Source organism: Trachemys scripta, chromosome 5, assembly GCF_013100865.1.
Source record: "Trachemys scripta elegans isolate TJP31775 chromosome 5, CAS_Tse_1.0, whole genome shotgun sequence".
NCBI classification, from domain to species: Eukaryota; Metazoa; Chordata; order Testudines; family Emydidae; genus Trachemys; species Trachemys scripta.
In genome coordinates, this window is record NC_048302.1 from 90,011,869 (window position 1) to 90,025,844 (window position 13,976).

The following is a 13,976-nucleotide window of genomic DNA, read 5'->3' on the forward strand; positions in this document are numbered from 1 at the left end:
TCTTTATGAAAGACCATAAACATGGGTCCCTTTGTGCCCCAAGCTGGCACTCCATTCAAAAGGCTAGTATCTGAGAATCTATTCCCAGAACCTATTTGGGAATCCATCACTGAGTTCTGCCAATTACTGTTATCCTGCAAGCATCCGGTGAGATTATATATTAGATCCAGGGACAAGAACAGCCAGACAGAGCTCAAACTGAGGTGATCAATGACTAAGCAACCGCAGTTAGAGAGACACTTAGGATAATGCATTCAGAACTCGATATCCAGACATCATGTCATGGATTCCAGACCGGCAGGCACACCCACGGTGTAACCAGAGCCAACTGGATTAAGGCAGAAACATGATTCTCAGCCTCACAATCCATTGATTAGGAAAGAACACCTTAGTCCCTCTTGGTACTTACATACCATACTGATAGGTGTCTTATAATTATCTAAGATGTATGGGTAAACCTTACCTACCCAAGCATGGAAATGTTGGAATGTTCATAAGATCAAGAACACTACTTTTTTTTTCCAGTACATCAGTTGCACAAGGACTAGCTAACTGGAAGAATGGTCTTCTTAATCATCCCTGAAATACTGGGATCAATTCTTTGGGCTGCAAGAAACCCCACCAGGCTTTTCTTCTGAGGGAGCAGGGCATGATTTAAAAGCTTTTATGACCTGGTTTCTTGTCAGGAACAGTCCACTCTCTGTCTTAAATGTCCTGAATGAAGAGGGGAACTGAAGAAAAGTTACACCATTTCCTCAGTGTTATTAGGCATATAAGGTCCCCATTATTTTCAAGCAGTGGAGCACTTCCATTTACATTCAAAGTGCAGGCATCTTGCTTAACAAGCATGACTAAATCACCTCTTTTGAAAAGCCAAATATCAGAATAATCTTACATCCTGTTAGATCAAAACTTCTTTTCTGCTAGTGAAAAGATAGCATTGACCTGGAGATAAGAAAGATGAATTGACTAGTCAACTAAGCTGTCACCTCTAAGGAAATGTGGTCTGGATGAAATAACCAAACTCAGAGTAATTATCAGTGCTCTGCTGTCAAACTAGGATGAGGTATCTAGTGGGATCCCACAGGTGTCTGTTCTGGATCTGGTACCTTTCAAAATTTTTGTTAATGACTTGGATAATGAGTGAAGAGTATGCTTACAGAATCTGTGGATGACAGCAAGTTGGGAGGGGTTACAAGCACTTTGGTGGACAGGATTGGAATTCAAAATTACCTCCACAAATTGGGGAACTGATCTGAAATCAACAGTATGAAATTCAATAAAGGCAAGTGCAAAGTTACTATGGCTATGAAGGAAAAAATCAAACACAAAAAGGGAAATTATTGGCTAGGCAGTAGTATTACAGAAAAGGATCTGGGGGTTATAGTGGATCACAAATTGAATATGAGTCAACAATGTGATGCAGTTGTGAAAAAGGCTAATATCATTCTGAAGTATATTGTCATATGGAAGATGTGGAAGGTAACTGTTCCGCTCTGCTTGGCACTGCTGAGGCCTCAGCTGGAGTCTATGTCTAATTTTGGGAGCCACACTTTACGAAAGATGTGGACAAATTGGAAAGAGTCCAGAGGAGAGCAATAAAAATGATAAAAGGTTTAGAAAACCTGACCTATGAGGAAAAGTTTTTTAAAAAACCCTGTGAATGTTTAGTCTTAAGAAAAGAAAACTGAAGGGGGACCTGATAATGGTCTTCAAATATGTTAAGGACTGTTATAAAGAGGATGGTGATCAATTGTTCTCTGCGTTCACAGGACAAGAATTGGCTTAATCCATATCAAGCGAGACTTAGGTTAGACATTAGAAAAATACTTCTAACTATTAGGATAGATAACTACTAGAATAGGTTACCAAGGGAGGCTGTGAAATCCCCTTCATTGTAGGTTTTTAGAAACAGGTTAGATAAACACCTGTCAAGATAATCTAGATATACTTGGCCTGCCTAAATGCACAGGAATAGGTTATATAACCTCTCGAGGTTCCCTTCCATATAATCTGTGATCCTATGTCCTTTCTTTTCTCTAAACCAGTCCTATTTTTTCAAACTTCTCTCAGAGGTCATGCTTTCTAAACATCTTATAATTTTTACTGCTCTCCTCTGGACACTCTCCAATTTGTTCACATATTTCTTAGTTTGTGGTGCCCAGAACTACACACAGTATTCCAGCTGAGACCTCACCCATACAAGTAGAGGGGAACAATTATCTACCAAGTCTTTCATACAACACTCCTGTTAATACACCTCAGGTTTTGCATATGACACTCCTGGGATCTCTCACACATGATTTACTCACACTGGACATACAACCAACAGGGGACCTCACACCCTGGATCTACTTCCACTAAGTCACAGGGCCTCTCTATACACAGAGCCAAAGCTCTAACCAACTGGCTGTTAAGAGAAAGCCAGATGTGTCCAAACCATGCTGTTTTAAATGCTCCAAAGAAAAGTGAGGTAAAAAAAAAGAAGAGAGAGATTATTAGTAAAGTACCCCTGCATAAATAACTGTAACTAATCCCAGACAACTGGAGAGAGGAACACAGAGGGAAAAACAACCCTCAAAGCCTATCCAGCCAAAAGAGATGTATCCAACTGCTAGAGTCTAGAAGACAACTGATCAGGATCAGGATCAGTCAACTTTACAAAGGGGAACAACTCATGACAAAAGCTTTGCCTGGTCTCATGTGTTAGTAGGAGGAATTATTCCCCTTTATTTGGAGTAGCATAGGACAGTGGGGAATTGAGCATTATAAAAATGTAAACAAAACACAAACAAATCACAAACTGTGCCTTTGCATGCTGCCTTACTGCCACAAATAGCCCTACAGTACATCACATTTTTCTTACGCTGCTTTTAGATGAACAATTTCATCCTCTGCTGCCAAAAGGGTAGTGGCTGATTTGGTCTTTGTGTCTTCAAGAGCCATCTGGGCTTCTGCCAGACTGCAAGAGAAATTAATAACCAGAAATATACCTTTAAATTAAAGGTACAGATTCTCACATTGAATTTTGCATAACAAAGCAAATATTTTAGCAGACTTTTTTTTTTTTCTTTTTTTTGCAGGTCACCTGCATGCATAGTCTGCAAAAGTCATATCTGACTAAATTATACCAACAGAATTACTTATAAAGCTCCAGTTACTCCATCTCCGTCCCTAATTTAGATGCCCCAGTTTGTCTCCATTAATCATAATCTGGTATAATCTCTGAACATGAGCACTCCATCTGCAAACCTGCCCATCTCCAGCTCCACAACACGGCCTGTTTTCCACTGCCTTCATAGCATCACCGCCAAAATCTTCCTTAATGTTTCTTCTTAACTTAATCTCTGTCCCCAAGTCCCTGCTCGCTAGACTCCTACATGTGCAAAATATTGCTGCCCACTTTCATATGTGTATGGTACAAAGAAATGCAACTACGCCACGATCAACCTGTATCATTACCAATGATTCCCCATTTATTACAGGGTCCAGCTCAAAATTGCCTTCTTTTGTATTAAAGTCTTCTGCAGATTTGCTCCAGCCTACATAATGGACCTTTGTTTGTATATCACTCCCTTCTCATCTAGCACTTCCTCCTCTCAGTCCAATTAAACAATCTCTTCCTGTTCATACCAAAGCCTTTGCTGAAATGCCTGTTATCTGGTCTCCCTGTGTCTATGCCTCACTGTCTACCATAATTCAAAATTGGTTGAAAAGTAGTTTGTTTCAACATTTCCAACTTTTTTTCTTTGTTTGTTTTGACTGAAACAATTCACCAAAATCTCCACAATTTCCCTAAATGTTTTGGTTGATTCAAATCTGCCTTTTTTGGGGAGAAAAAGTTCTGGATGAAAAATGTTGACCATCTCTAATCACTGTGCTCAGTAGTGTGATAAGGGGAGGGCATATGAGACTGAGGATTGAGGGCACAAAAATGGAGGCTAACTACTCTAATTGGCATCATCCCCCTGCAAACCCACAAGAATCAATGCTGACAGTTTCAGCATTAATCCCCTCTGTTATTCAGTGTTGGGGTCAGCCCACAGGAAGTCAGCACAACTCTTTAGTGAGCTGTACAGTAAAACTCCTCACTTAATGTTGTAATAATGTTCCTGAAAAATGCGACTTTAAGCAAAACAATGTTAAGTGAATCCAATTTCCCCATAAATTAATGTAAGGGGGGAGGGAAATAGGTTCCAGGGAAATTTTTTTCACCAGACAAAAAGACTATATATATATATATATATATACACACACACACACACACAGTAACAGGTACACAGCGATGATGATTGTGAAGCTTGGTTGCGGTGATGAAGTCAGAGGGTGGCATATTTCCCAGGGAATGCTTTGCTGCTAAATGATGAATTAGCAATCAGCTGAGCCCTCAAGGGTTACCTCATTGTTGTTAATGTAGCCTCACACTCTACAAGGCAGCAGGAATGGAGGGAGGGGAGACAGCATGGCAAAGAGAGACAGAGACACACACCGTGTGTGAGAGAGAGAGAGAGAGAGAAACGCATGCATTGCCCCTTTCAGTAGGCTGACCCCACTCTAAGTACACTGCCTTTTTAAGTAGATCAGCAAGTTGAGACAGCAGCTGCTGTTGGCAAGCTCCCTCGGTCCTGAGCCCTGTTGTGTCCTCCTCCCCTACCCCCCGTTCTATGGAGTAAGCAGGGTGCAGGAGCAGAGGGGAGGGGGACCCCCCGACATTAGCCCCCATCTTCCCCCCCACCCTTGTAAAGCAAGCAGGAGGCTCCCAGGAGCAGCTCCAAGGCAGAGGGCAGGAGCAGCACATGGTAGTGAAGGGCAGAACAATTGAACTGCCGGCAATTGATAAGCTGCTGGGTGGCTGCCACACAGGGAACTTAGGGGAATGGGGAGCTGATAGGAGAGCTGCCAGTCCATCCTGGTTCCAAGCCCCCACCAACTAGCTCCAACGGGCTGCTCTTCCTGCAAGCAGTGGACAAAGCAGGCAGCTGCCAAACGATGTTATAAGGAAGCATTGCGCAACTTTAAACGAGCATGTTCTCTAATTGACCAGCAACATAACAACGAAACAACGTTAACTAGGATGACTTTAACTGAGGAGTTACTGTACTGCCAGAAGTGAAAGGGGGCATGAGGTATAACACAAAGGGGTCTCACAACCACGTAATTCTAAGAAAATCTGTGTAGTTTCATCTCCTTCTGCCACTTGATCTTGGCAGGCCTATAAAACATTTCTGATATACTGTAGGGACAATGAGAAAGGAACTTTATGAGGTAAACTCTGAAGGTTCACATTCTTGGGGTTTTCCTGTACCTGGGGATGATATACCCTATGATGTTTAGAAAACTCCTAAATATTCAGTACTCTCTTGGTGTTGCTTAGAAGACAAACCCCCAAAGTCCTGACTGAGGAGAACACGGTTTTGTCTTTCACACTCTATTTTACTTTGCTCCACTAATGAAAGATACTCAGGAGTCATGAAATGTCATAAGCAACTTGAAAAGCTGAGCATGTAACTTTCAAGAGAAGTTCTGAAGTTATGAAAAAAAAAAGAACGAAAAACACACAAAATACAAGTTTACTTCTCTTCATTTGGTCTGCTGAGTACAGCCTTAACAACTTGATCTTTAACCCCACTCTGGCAGACCACCCTTCCAGGTGAGGAAGGCCAGTTATAGATAGTCCCAGAAGCCCTCACTACCACAAATGAATTGGAAGGCATCATCACTGGAGAGCAATGCAAGCCATTCTTTCCCTCCCTTGCATGCCCAAACACTCTTTATATTTAACTAATATCAGCTGTATGATGTAGATTTAGCTCTGATTAAATACAAGTCCGCCAGCCACTACCACGAAGATTCATTTTCATTTCGGGAGAGTTTATGTTTGCATTATGCAAACTACAGTCAACAATTTTACTAAGGCTATGTCTACACTAGCAGTTTTGTTGGTATAACTTATGTTACTATGGGGTGTGAAAAAAAATATCCCCCAAGTGACATAAGTTACAGCAACATAAGTGCTCGTGTGGACACACTATGTCTGCAGAAGATGCTCTCCCATTGGTATAGAGCGGCTACACAGGAGATCTTACAGTGGCGCAGCTGCATTGGTACAGCAGTGCCGCTGTAAGGTCTCTACTGTGGACATGGTCTAAGGTATGTATCTGAGGTATTTTAGGGGAGATGCATCCCAGCATCAACAAGGAGCTTTAAAACCCATTATTAGTGACACTTGCTAATGCCTCCTTTCAAGATGAAAGGTTGCCAGCCACCCTTTAACATCCAGTACTAAGTGCCTCACACTCAAGAGACTGTTTTGATGTTAACAGCCTTAGTGATTACCATAAATCAATAATTTCCCTCTTTCTTCAATCCCTGCAACTCTAGTTTTTGATAGTCACCCCAGGATAACAATACCATCTATCTCCTTCAAACAACGAAGAGAGGTGATTTAGTTAGGCTTTTCATCAACCTTTGATTCTATTGACCAAAGGTTTAGATAGATCTGTACAGACAATTAGTTCTTTCTTCTGAAAGATCCCAAAAGGTGGCAAAAACATTTTTTCTTTCCCAAGGGGCTCTCATATGGAGTCCTCCAGCATTCCATCTTATCTCCTCTCAGGTTCAATGTAGATATTTGGCAGCACAAGGAGATTGTTAGATGTTTTGTCCTACGGTGTCATCAACATGCAGAAGACACTCAGATCTACATCTTCTTTTCATCCAACATGGATACCATAGTCTTTGCTTACTAAGAGTTTGATAGAAGAGATGCACACAGGATCAAACTAGTTTATATCCAACCAAGATGAGACAGAATGATGCTGATATGCAGATAGAAAACATTTAGAGGAATGGGCCATAATTGTGACTATGCCATTTATTGAAGCTGTTATGTCTGACTTCACCAATATGGCTTACCATCTTGAGTTTATTGCCATTCTTGGAATTCCAGATGAAAGCAATTATATATAATGCTTTGGTTCAAAGTCTGAGACCATTTCTTGCTTTTATGATCCTTGCCACAGTTAACAATATCTTTCTAAACAGTCCAGAACAGTGCAACATACTATACTGGGGCTACTGTTGAAAAGCACTTGGAAGTTTCAGCAAGTATAGTGTGCTGTGATTTGCTTGTCGAATAGGGTAAGTCATTTTGATCTGATAACTCCAGTGCTCAATGCTACACACAGGCTATTGTGTGCAGTTCAAAGTGTTGGTTGCCAGCTCTTCAGTCCTAACTAGTTATTTGAGAGACTGTATCTCTTCCTCTGTCCTTTCACAGTGACTATGATCTGCTGAGATGCTCATATTATTGGTTCCTGTCAGTGGCAGATTATCCAATGGGCTGATGGGGCCCATCCCCAGGGGCCCAGCCAATTGCGGGCCCCAAAAAAATGGGCACCCTGCCCCCAGCAGAAATCCACCACAGAAATGCCCAGGTGGGTGGGGTGGGAGAAACCCCTGCACCTGACCCCGCTCCCTGGCAGAAGCGCGGGGCAGCAGGGAAAGCCCCAGTGTCTGGACTCCCGCTACAACCCCGGGACTGGAGGAGCTCTCACTCCCTGTCATGGCCTCAGGGCAGGGGTAACTCACTCCCCGCTGCGGCCCCAGATCCGTGGCAGGAGGGACAGAGCTTCTCTGATCTTGGGGCCATAGTGCGGGGGGGCAGAAAGGAGCAAACGGGTTGTGGGGCCGCAGTGGGGGGGCCAAAATGGGGCAGGACTGTGGGTGGAACAGGGGTGGGATCACGGGGGAAGGGACAGAACAGGGTTGGGCTGTGGGCAGGGCCACAGACAGAAGAGGAAGAAGGGGGGCAGGACCACAGGTAGAAGGGGTGGGAAGGGGCCCCCCCCATTTGCTATGGCCCAGGGCTCCATGAAATCTTAATCTGCCACTGATTCCTGGCAGCAGGGCACTCTCAATAGTGGCTATATACCTTTGGATTTTGCTCCATCTAGTGATCCATGAGATTCTGGCACACTCCCAGAATAAATATAAAAGACTTACCTGATAGGTCATGGTCACCAAGCATCTAATTGATAATGGGACCACATCAGAGCATAGCAAGAAAGATTTTATATAGTGATTCGGAAAGACCTATTTTTGTAAGCGTTGGGTTTGTTTTAATTAATGAAATATATGTAAACAGAGCTGGTCCACTATGTCCCAACAGAACATTTTTCCCAAAAATCCCAATTTGTCAAAATTGAAATGTTCAACAGGAAGGTGTTGATTTTGATGAAATTTAGATGGAAATCTCCCTTATTTCCTGCCAGCCTTACTAGCCTCCTTGGCAGCATGCTAAACTGGGATTCTCTGGGCTTTCAGGCTCACAGCTCTTTGGCAGCCCATCTGCTGAGCTAATGGGAAACCATGACCAGACATTTTCAGAAAAATTCCCTTTCAGTTCTCCCAAAACAGGGGTTTTTTTGTAAATCACCCTTTCATGGAAAATTTCTCATATCCAACCTTTTGTTTCAAATTAAACTTGTCCATGGGAGCTCCACATGCAAGTGCAGGGATGATGCACTCCTTCATAAATAATCTATAAGATAATTAGCTGAATTATTGCTGATTTCATTTCATAGGTCTCTCAAGCAATAAACTATTCATATCTGGCTTGAAAGCAAACTAAGTTTTAAGCAAAATCTAAAAAAAAAAAAATGTTATTTTACTTTAACACAAAGAACCATTCTAAGTATATTTTCATCAACTCTAGATCAGAGAAACCTCTTGCATACATTTTCTATAAACAACATTTTTGTTATTAAAATGTTTCCGTGTGGTGTCCTTAAAATGCATAAAACACAAAAGCAAACTATGACTAAGACTTTATACACACATAACCTCAATAGTTTGATGACATCACAAACCAGACAAGCATAAATTTTGTGGTTTACCATGATAATCTAAGGAAGAACCCTGCTAAGATATAAGCTGAGTGTCTAAAATGCAGGTGTCTAAAGCCTAAGTGGTAACTGTGCTAAATTGCACCTGCACTAGGGACATCTTCTAAACAGCTCTGTGGGTCAGAGATCACACGTCTGCAAACTCCGAACTAACATAGCTACACCAGCAGAAGACTGTAGGGTAGACCTGATCTTACACACAAACGAATACTTACATTTCTGATGATGTACTGACTTTAGACTTTTTATAAAGCTGACAGAATGGCTCCTGAGAGCAACAGTTGTGGACAGATACATAGCTTGAATTGAGGAAAAACATGATGATTTCCCTGAATTTTTTTCCTCAAGTCCCTCTTCCTTTCCCCCCCTTCCTCCAAGCAGTGGCAAGAAGTTGGGGGTTAGTATCTAACCAACTATCTACCCCGCTCCTTCCAATTGAAGCCTCAGCTGCTTTTAATATTGAGGGTTTTCTTCTTGAAAATGGCTATTTGAGCACAACTTATAGTGAAATACAGACTTTCAAGTTAAAGGGAACAAAATCTTTTAAGCGGTTAAAATGTAAATGCACAGAGAGTTTCACTCCTAGCAGCCATTTTTAAAGTTTTAGTTGCCTATGACAACAATGAAAACATTACAGGAAATATATCGCTGTTCCTGCACACATCTCATTGCTGTTTTCTTTTGAAATAATATAGCAAATATAATAGCTTAGTTTTAGCTAACACTAAGATATTAATCTTCATTTACTACCTTTATTTATTTGCTTAATTTAATTATCCAAATATGTTACTGTTATGACTGTCCCCCACTCACAAGCAGGAGACAACTGGAGGTAATAGACAGTTACATGTCATTACTAAGGGAACTAAAATATGGTGTCCCTCAAGCATCTATTTTGCTACCCATATGCTGTTTGATATATACAAGGAGGCCCCGGGTGAGACAGGACCATATCCTGGTCCCATTGAAATCAATGGGAGTTTTGGAACTGACTTAAATGGGAGCAGGATTGCAGTCATAATTTCTGAACACTAGAGTATTAGTGTGCTGATATATAACTATACATCTCTTGCCCTGCAGAACCCGCTACCTCAGCACCTACCCCAGAAGAGTGCTTGCATGCTATAGCTCACTGGATGCACAGGAGCAGCCTCATTCAATACTTAAGGAAGACAGAAATCTTTCTAATAGATAAAGATCACAATTATGCCAGGTTTTTCTCTCTTTCTTTGGGTATGCCTACATTGCAGTCAGAGGTGTGATTACAGCACATGTAGACATACTGAGCTAGCTTTGATCTGGCTACCTCTAATAATGATAGCAATGAAGTTGTGGCACCATGAGCAGAAGCACAAGCTAGTTGCTCAATAGTAGATATCCAGGGTTCCAGAGGGGTTTGTATAAACTATGCTTCACTGCTGCTGTTATTCAAGCTAGCTAGATCAAAACTAGCTCTGGTACATCTATACATGCTGCAGTCATACCTCTGATTGCTAGCTAGACCTACCTGTTCCTAGCTGTTGAGAAGCATATTTATAAGTAGTTGGAAGGATAAGAACATTGGGCATTCTTTTCAACCATACCTTTTCTATGAAATGTCAATATTTTGGATTATGAGAGAGACAAGGTAGGTAATATGAGATCTTTTCTTGGACCAACTTCTGTTAGAACATAAAAACGGCCATACTGGATCAGGCCAATGGTCCATCTAGCCCAGTATCTTCTCTTCTGACAGTGGCCAATGTCAGATGCTTCAGAGGGAATGAACAGAACAGGGAATCAGCGAGTGATCCATCACCTGTCATCCACTCCCAGCTTCTGGTAAGCAGAGGCTAGGCACACTCAGAGCATGGGGTTGCATCCCAGACCATCTTAGCTAATAGCCATTGATGGACCTATCCTCCATGAATTTATCTAGTTCTTTTTGAACCCTGTTATAATTGGTGGAAGGTACAAGCTTTCGAACTATACCAAGTTCTTCACATCTATGGAAAGAAATCAGAATGTCTAAACTAAATAGAAGTAGGGACAGATAGCTAAGCTCTCTTAAGGTGTCAGAAAGAGACAGAGCCTAAGATGGAAGCCACTACAGTTTGACTAGTGATTTACTCTGGCTTGACTAGAATGAACTATGCTTGAATCTTTATTTCACTATGCTAGCCTAAGGACTTCCAACGCTGTGTAATAAATCCTATTGTGCTTTGAAGTCACTGCAAATACTTGCTGAGGTGCATTAGTCCCTGAAGAGTGTACAAGTCTCTACTATGAGTCAATCTCAATTGGACTCATTAGACAAATCTCACAATATGAAGCAGGGGTGCTGGAGCCCACAGGTTCAGTCTAGAAGACGGTGAGGCTGGGTGGCCTACCCTGAAGCTAAAAAGAAGGGCTCCCTGGAGGTCTGTCAAACCAGAGTGGTTCCTCCAAAAGACTATTTAAAAGCTGGGACACAACAGAGATCCTGTGGATCTGCTTAATTATCTCTCCCAACTTATATTTAGCTCAGGCACTCTGATTTTTTTCTCCAGACCTGGAGAACTCTGTGTAGTTCAAAAGTTTACTTCCACCAACAGAAGTTGGTCCAATAAAAGATATTATCATACTTACCTTGTATCTCGCATATCCTGAGACCAACACAACTACAACAACACTGCAAACAAAAAAACATATTTGGATATATCCAAAATGTGCCAAATGTCATACATGGCATGAAAATTTCCCTCTGTGCAACTTGCAGTACAGAATCCGTATTAAATAAGCTACCGGTATTATGATCAAAAGTTTTTGGGGCAAAATGTTTAATTTCTGCCAGGCCTATTGTCATTCAGGCAGCCGATGATTTTAAAAATTATTTTAATTTTACAAACAAACCAACCAACCAAGATTTAAGTTACTTACTAGAAGACTTTTAATGCCTTGGGTATCCAGTCCCATATCATTCAAATTCAGAAAATCCAGAGTCTAGATACATTTTAAATTCTTATTTCAAAGCAGAAATTAAACATTTTGCAAATCTCTATTAGAAGTGAGGTGTGAGAAGAAAAATGAATTTGTTATTGAAAAAATACACAGTTAATTCTCCTACTCTTGTTGCACTAAGGTGAGTTGTAAACGAGTTGAGTTCAGTTCTTTCTCCAGCTGTTGTAGTTCATGGTTCCGAGTGCTGGCAAATTCCCTCAGCTGCCTTTCTTTCTCAATTGACTCCTACAGTGAAATACAAATATCACACTTTTTGAATGTTATGCCCGAAAGTTATACAACATTTCTTTAGAACAATGGTTTTCAACCCGTGGTCCGCAAACCCCTGAGGGTGCGCAGACTATGTCTAAGGAGTCTGTGGAAGGTTGTCATTACCATAGAATGGTAGTTTTCAACTTGGGGTCTGCAGACTAAGTCTCAGATTTCCAAAGGGGTCGCACCTCCATTCAAAATGTTTTGGGGCCCACAAATGAAAAAAAGGTTGAAAACCACTGCCTTAGAATGTCTCATGACAGGCTGTGCATTTCTGAAATGATGCAGTAAAGAATAATTCTAAATTGATCTTAAACAAAGAAAACATTGTACTTGTTCAAATAGAGAGAGAGCACAAAACAGCCAGAGAGAGATTAAATTACACTGTGGGAAAAGTTACATATAGTGGTGCTTTACTATTTCATTTTAAGATATACATATAGATATGCACACAAATACACACACTACTTTTTGTCCATAATTTTTCCTTTCTAGCAAACTCTTAGAACTAAATATGCCAACAATTCTTCCTGTATTAATTAACTTTTTACACATTACTGGGCATGCAAAATGGGGGGAAATCATAAGAGCAAATTAAGCAACTAGTATAACTGAAAAGGATACACCCTTGCACAAGGAACTCTGCTTTTAATACCACATTGCATACCCTTATAAAACTAAATAAACTAGTAATTGTGCACTGGGTTTCAATTCTCTGTTTGAAGGCTTTCCTTTCATTTGCACATGCAGTTGAAAACCCATAAATTATCACATAGATTATTTCTTTCACTACACCTTTTTAAATGTTGTCATTTGTAAAAACAAATTAAGAGAAAACTGCTCTATTCCCTGTACCAAGTACAGACGGTCAGATGTCATTTTACCCAGGGGAAATAGTTTATTTAAACTGTAAACAGTGATTTGGGGGGGGGGTAATGTAAAGTGAGAAATCAGGGAGAGCATGAAGACATTTGCTCTCATCTCCCCACTGGCTAACACTACTGTTTTCTCCCAAAACATACAAGAGTGCCACAGAAGATCTGCATCTCCAGCTGAAGTATTGTAATCAGCACCTTCTGTAAAACTTATGAATCATGCAGTGGAAGAGAAAAAGAACACACACCACTGCTATCCTAGTCCTCAAAGTTAGGTGCATGGTGGTATCATGATTTATATTTATTTCCTGTAAAAAAATTTCTCACAACACACGTATTAGAGCCCAACCTTCAGAAGAATGAAAACTAACAGTTAGAGGGCATGGGACCTTATGCGCGCCCCTCAGTTCATATGAAGAGTTTCACAAAGCACTAAGTTGCTTCCAATACAGGTATGGTGTAAAGCAAGGGTAGGCAACCTATAGCATGTGTGCCAAAAGTGGCACACGAGCTGATTTTCAGTGGCACTCTCACTGCCCGGGTCCTGGCCACCGGTCCGGGAGGCTCTGCATTTTAATTTAATTTTAAATAAAGCTTCTTAAACATTTTTAAAACCTTGTTTACTTTATATACAACAATAGTTTAGTTATATATTATAGACTTATAGAAAGAGACCTTCTAGAAACATTAAAATGTATTACTGGCATGCAAAACCTTAAATGAGAGTGAATAAATGAAGACTTGGCACACCACTTCTGAAAGGTTGCTGACCCCTGGCGTAAAGTCTTAGGGTGATATCACAGCAAACTTATAATTAGTAAATTTCTTTACCTTGATGTAAAAATGTATATAAGAAACTAGTTTCTTGGACAAGATAAAAGATCTTAGGCTTGCTAAGCTAATTTAGTCAAATTAACTTCAATGACTTCTTTCATTCCCTTTAAAGCTTTTTTTTAAAAAAAAA

The 13,976-nt window shown here is 40.8% G+C and overlaps 1 protein-coding gene across 3 annotated transcripts in view; it reads right to left on the reverse strand.

The window, feature by feature from the left end:
• SPATA18 (spermatogenesis associated 18) overlaps nucleotides 1–13,976 on the reverse strand; it is a 40,008-nt gene that overhangs the window by 17,781 nt on the left and 8,251 nt on the right. For 2 of the 3 annotated variants that reach the window (XM_034772469.1, XM_034772470.1), the window contains exons 4-5: nucleotides 11,992–12,110; nucleotides 2,867–2,962 (exon numbers count right to left, since the gene is read on the reverse strand). In XM_034772469.1, the coding sequence (XP_034628360.1) occupies nucleotides 2,867–2,962; nucleotides 11,992–12,110 (215 nt within the window). The remainder of the gene's footprint in view (nucleotides 1–2,866; nucleotides 2,963–11,991; nucleotides 12,111–13,976) is intronic. The other variant, XM_034772472.1, reaches the window with a different exon arrangement.